This window comes from Arachis ipaensis, chromosome B01 (assembly GCF_000816755.2).
Source record: "Arachis ipaensis cultivar K30076 chromosome B01, Araip1.1, whole genome shotgun sequence".
Taxonomy (NCBI): domain Eukaryota; kingdom Viridiplantae; phylum Streptophyta; class Magnoliopsida; order Fabales; family Fabaceae; genus Arachis; species Arachis ipaensis.
Genome location: NC_029785.2, coordinates 121,652,949 through 121,659,531, shown reverse-complemented (window position 1 = coordinate 121,659,531; position 6,583 = coordinate 121,652,949). Strand labels below are relative to the sequence as shown.

The 6,583-nt window shown below is 35.5% G+C and overlaps 1 protein-coding gene across 1 annotated transcript; it reads right to left on the bottom strand.

Moving 5' to 3' along the window:
• LOC107612011 lies at positions 4,540-5,424 on the bottom strand. The gene has a single exon (XM_016313861.1). It carries the CDS (start codon positions 5,422-5,424, stop codon positions 4,540-4,542), a length of 885 nt encoding a protein of 294 aa, XP_016169347.1.

Sequence of the window (6,583 nt, the reverse complement as noted above, 5' to 3'; positions counted from 1 at the left end):
ACACGAACACGAATTATGTAAAAAGTAATTAAAAATGCTAGAATTTATTATTTTTGCCATCAGTTTAAAAATAGAGTTAGTAGAGTCTTGTTACACATCTAAATTTTTTTTGCAACTAAATCCAACTAAGTTGGCTCAAACCCAACAAAACCTACTCACACACAACATGCACATAAATCACGTCATTCTTCTTTGCGTGCGTTTTTTCATGCGCCTCTTCTCCTTCTTCTATTGGTGTTATTATTGTTGCGTTTTATTTTTGTTTTTATTTTCTTCTTTTTCCTCAACTGATACTGCAGTTATTTATTCTTCTTTATTTGGTTTTTTCTTTTTTTTTTTGTTTTATTCCTCTTAAGAGAGTAAAATAAGAAGAATTATAAAAAAAATAAAATAAAAAAGAAGATAAAAAAAGATAAAAAAGAAGAAGAAGAATCAGCATAAGATGTGGAAGAGGAAGAGGAATAGGAAGAATTTTAAATTATGTAGAATTTATCAGAACATAAAACACCAAAATTTTTTAACAATAACTTAGATTTCTGAATTTTGACATCGAAATTTTACTACAAAAATACAAAAATATATTTTTTAATGATGTATTTTTTTCTTCTTTTTATTCTTCTTTCTTTTTTTCTTTTTTCTGTTGCTCTTATGTCTTCTTTTAGGAGCATTGCTTCTCATATTTGACTTGAATGAATATGTATGTATTGTATTGCAATCTCATTTAGTTGAATGAATGTAGGTTCCTCCTCTTCCTACTGATTTTGCAGCATTATTGTTTTTTTTTCTTGTTTTTTTTAAGAAAGTAAAACAAGAAGAATCATGAGAAGGTAAAACAAGAATGAGAAGATTATAAATAAAAAAAGAAGAAGAGATGATGATAATGAAGAAGAAGAATGAGGAGGAGGAGTTTTGAGTTATCATTAAATAAACTATGCTTGTTTTGAACTGGATTTGCTTGTGTGTCATCATTAAATAATTTTGGTGTATTTTGAATTTAATTTTGGTGCATATGAATTTAAATAAGATGCACTTTTAGTCTGAACTTGTTTTGAACTGAGTTTGTTTGTGTGTCGTCATCATTAAGGAATTTCGGTATATTTTGGATTTGGACTTATACATATAAGAAGAAGACGGCGATGATGACAATAATGATAACGATAATGACGATGATAATAATCATGGTGAAGAAGGAGGGGGAGGAGGAGAAAAAGAAAGGAAGAGATTCAGAGAAATTCAAATGAGAAAATAAAGAAGAGGAGGAGGAGGAGATGAAGGCTGTGGTGTGATGGTGGTGACGACGACAGTAATAAAAGAAAAAGATGAGGAAAAAAGAGGAAGATGAGGAGGAGAAGAAGAAGAAGAAGTAGCAACATCAATGAGGGGAGGAGGAGAAATGCAAAAGAGAAGGGTGAGAAATGCCAGTACAAGAAAAATGTTGAGTACCATCAGAATTACTGTCGAAAAAATGAATAAAATACGAGAGTACAATGGTTACTATCAGATTTTGCATCGGTATTTATCCGATGGAATAAATTTTGCCGGTAATATATTACTGTCGAATTTTTGCATTCGACAGTAATTTTCATCGGATTTAACGACGAAATATAGTTATTAAGAAAACAGATTTTTCAATGGTAACGTTGACACCATATCATATGTCTAGGCGTCATCTTACCGGTGGATTAATTTAACGGTAATGTCGACGAAAATGTTTTTTTAGTTTTTTTTTTGAAAAATTGACTGGGCTGTAATTCCGACGGTAGTCTTTTTTTATTTTTTTTTAATAATCTTTTTCTGTCCACCTATAATGTACCCTAATAATTAATAATTGAAATAGTGCTTTAAACTTGATGTAAAATATCAAACATACAAATTAAAAATAAGGAACGATGGTAATTGAAATATCTGAAACAATGCTAATTATATTACATTGTTCTCAAAGTTTGGTAAAGAAATACATATTATAGAACTATATTTATATTAACCCTATTCAGATTCATCATCTTCTTCCTCTGGTTCACCATCATCCTCTTCTGAGATAGTTTCCTGATCATCGAACTTATCTTCCTCTTCTTCGTCGCCATCGACCTTGTCTTCTTCTTAAAGATCGTCGTCCTCTGGTTGTAGTGTGTCGTCCTCTATTTCAAGGTCAATGATGTCATCATCTATAACAGCCGACCTAAGGGTGATCGGCTCACCGGTATCAACTACTGTTTTCGAAGGAGTTGGGTCATTAATCTGGTAAGGTTCCTGACCCTCTGTCCTATCATCAGATTCAATACAGCCTCTTGACTTAGTCTTAACCACAACCACCCAACTAGACTTGCATGAACACGGATAAGGAAAATAGTATACCTGTCGTGCATTTTGAGGTAGAATAAAAGGATTGTAGTGCCTATATTTTCTGGTTACATTAACTTCAGTGATATCATAGTCCTTGTACCTTTGTGTTCCTTGTCACGAACTTGGATCATACCATTCACATTTAAATACGCACACCTTGTATGTAGTGTGACATAAATACTATAATTGAATTATGTTGTGCAACATACTAAACCAATCAGAATGACCACCGCATGAATCCTCACGAATCCAAAGTCTAGTGTTATTTGTTTTCTTTCCAATTGACCACTGTAAAGAATAGAACTGATATCTATTAACATTGTATCTTGGGTAGTTAGTGCCCTTATTCATTGGACCCCAACTCAATGCAATAGTTCCGAATCTATGGTGTCAGTTAGATGCATATTGATGTATTCTCTGAACTAATGTGAAAAATTGTTCAATGAAATATCAGGATTTGTTTTTTGGAATAACCTATATGAATATGATAAAGAAGCTTTGATTAGATTAAGAAGTTATTATCATACTTATTACAATATTTACGAAGACTTAAAAAACTCACATGAGGAAGGGTGAAATTTGGTCACAATTAAGTAACATATGCAGATGTGCAGCATCGATTTTCTTCTGTTCTAACCAGTAGTCACTGTCCGCACCCATTGCAGCTCCTTCTGGAGAAAAGATTGGGTATGTTGTTCCACTTGACGAGAATTCTCCCTTCTCATCATTCCTTGTAACTTTTGTTTTACGTGACTCAACACGAGGTTGAAAATAGAATGAGAAAAATGCGGATGTTTCCTTAACTAGGAATGCTTCGCAAATGCTGCCCTCAATCCGAGCTCTATTCTTCACGGTACTCTTGAATGGACTAATCATCCTCTCAAATAGGTACATCCACTTAAATTGGACCGGCTCACATAGTATTGGTTCGTACTGTAGGTGGATTGCTAAGTGTTTCATAACGTTAAAAAGGGATGGAGGAAATATCCTCTCTAGTTTAAAAAGTACGATGGGAATGTTCTTGTCTATAACTGTGAGATCATTATTGCTAAGTTTTGTGGCACATAACTCCCTAAAGAACTCATTTATTTCTGTGAGGAATTTTCAGATGTTAGTTGGAAGTTCTCTAAACACGACAGAAAGCAAAGACTCCATGAAGACTTGACAATCATGACTCTTCAACCTAGCAAGCATATCCTGTGAGACGTTCGCACACTTGCTCAAGTTAAAGGCATAACAATCAGGAAACCTTAATCCTCTAATCTACTTACAAATATTTTGTCTTTGGCCCTTGTTAGAGCGAACACCGCCTTTGGTTTAGCCCACCGCCGGTTATTAAGTCTCTTTAAGTTCAGATCTGGTGGCCAACAAATGTCCGCCAAGTCTAACTTAGCCTTATCGTTATTCTTTGTTCACTCATCATCTCTATTACTCTGTGTATGATATTATCAAACGCGTTTTTTTCAATCTGTATCACATCAAGATAATGTCAAACCAAGTTGTCTTTTCAATAAGGTAACTCCCAAAATATACTCTCTTTAGTCTAATTATGCTCCCTGCCATATCCCGGAGGTCTCAAACCTGCCCCGTTATCGACGATCCTTGGATTTTACTAACACGATGCCAAACTTGTCTACCACCCAACCTCACGGGTGCCTCTTATTGCTCAGTTTTATTCTTTTTGAACGAGTCCTTGTTGCGCCAAAAAGGATGATCCATGTCGAGAAATCTTCGATGACAACCAAACCATAAATTCTTACCACCATTCATCAACCAAAATGTCTTTGTATCCTCCATACAAATGAGACGTGCCATTCTGCCCTGAGTGGACCAACCTAACAATATCTCGTATGCAGGAAAGTCGTTAATGGTCCACATCAATGCAACATACAGTTGAAAGTTTGTTTTCATCGAAATATCATATATTTCTACACCATAGATCCACAACTCCTTTAACTCATCCACCAAGAGTTGCAAGAAGACATCTATTTTGGTCTTTGGATTGATGGGCCCAGGTATGATGCAAATTAGGAACATGTAAAGGTCCATCATGTATATTTCGGGACTCAGGTTATAAGGTGTTACAACTACAGGCCAACAAGAGTACGCGTTAACCAAATTAGAATTCGGTGCGAACCCGTCAGAACACAAAGCTAGTCTAACGTTTCTAGGTTCACTTGCAAATGTAGGGTAGACCTAATCAAAATGCTTCCAAGCTTCTCCGTGTGACGGATGCGTCATGATTTCATCATCTCTCTTGTTGTTACTATGCCAGGTCATGTGAGGGGCCGAACACATCGATGTATACAATCGTTTCAACATATGGATTAAGGGCAAGTAGTGCATCCGTTTCATTGAAACTCTCTTTAACCGACGTTTACCAATCTGTTCTCTCTCAACTTGGAACCTCGGTGATCTACAAAATCTGCATTCAGTTAGGTCTATATCCCTCTTGTAATATAGCATACAACCATTCAAACAACAATAAATTTTTACCAAATTTAGACCCAATTTTGAAACTAACTTCTTTGCTTCGTAGTGGTTTCGAGGAATGCCCGTTGTCCCGACAGACACCAGATCGTTGCAAAGTGTGGTCCACTTATCAAAAGACTTTTGGATATAATTTGACTCTGACTTAATACTCATCATTGTAACACATACAGACAACTCCGAATGAAAGCACCCTTCGAACAAAGGTTTTGCAGCAGATTCTAACAGATGATAAAATCTCTTTGCCTCTGGGTTAGGCTCTTGTTCAGCCTCTTCTAATTCCATAACACTTGTTGCAACAAATAGTATCTCATTATATCTCTCTTGGTTACCCTCCCAAGTCATTTCTTTCATGTTTAGTTCTCTCACCACCTGAACTCTCGTTGATCGACCGTCGAACCTATTCAAATTCGAGGCAGACTGGTTAATTCCCTGCTTGTCCACTTTTTCTTGTTCTGTCCACATCCAATATCCATCCTTGAACCCGTTACGACAGAGGTGGAGTGTTATATCCGCAGGTCCTAACCACTTAGTCAGCCGACACTTTTGACACAAACACCTAGATACCCCTTCAGACTTAAACGGTTCCATGCTGAAGACTTGTGCAACAAACGCGTCAACCACCTCAAAGAAGTCAGGTTTTAAACCTCCCGGCCACCGTTATTCCTATCATACATTCATAGACGATGACTTAGAATTATATTAAAACACACTTTAGAATTCAACGAACGACACAAATTATTAAATTTTTTAGAAAATTTGGCAGAGTGTACCCTATAATTAAAATCTCCCACCAAATACAATTATCATTTTCTGACAAACCAGACATATTTTAAACAATTTAAATGACAATTTGACAGAAGTTCTCCTTAATTCAGAGACATCCATCAAATAAATATAACAGTTTTCATAGGAAAACAGCTGCAGGCATAAGTTATAACATACACGCATTCGATAAAACATCAAATCCTAACCGTTCTAATGTGCAACCCCTTATAACTTTACAATTTTTCAGCAAACAAGGGTTCTGAGAAGGTGCCACTATGGAACCTTCTCCCACTTCTGTCCTAAAACTCTATCTTAAGAAAAGTAAGTCCAACATAAAATTTAAACAATTCATTATATTCAGAGATAGAAAACCAACCTGGAATATTATTCACAAATAACAGAAAAAGCAAACTTCAACTGATCTCAGAGAAAATAGTACCATCCTAATAAAAAGGACAACATACTAAATTCACAAGCTAAAACTAATTCAAAAACTAATAAGAGGCATGACAAAAGTAAACGACATAAGTTTAATGTAATTGAAAAAAAATCATTCACTAAATACAACTAAGATCTTCCAATAACTCAAGCACTCTTAATCTCACCTTACTTAACCTACTCTAACATTATTTAATTTTTATATTTATTAAATTAACACAACAAATCCTAATCATATACTTTATTAAACAAATTTAATCACTGATCTAACAAAAATCCTAACAAAATGATAAAGTCACAAATTAATATGTAAAAATAAAATAACCATACTAGCAATAAATCTGATAATAATGGCGGTAGGGTTTCTTTAACGTGGTGGTGACAGAGGCGACAATGATGGCAACGTGAACGGCAACCACAGCGGAGGATGCGGTGGGGATAGCAGCAGCAGCAGAATCGACGATGACGTGCAGCGGTGGCTCCAGTAAGTACTCCAGGCGCGTGGTGATGATGACTATAAGCTCCTAATGAGCTCTCGGCAGTG

Excerpts from the sequence above, each read along its gene's own strand:
- LOC107612011 (XM_016313861.1), bottom strand. The coding sequence starts at position 5,424 with ATGGAACCGTTTAAGTCTGAAGGGGTATCTAGGTGTTTGTGTCAAAAG.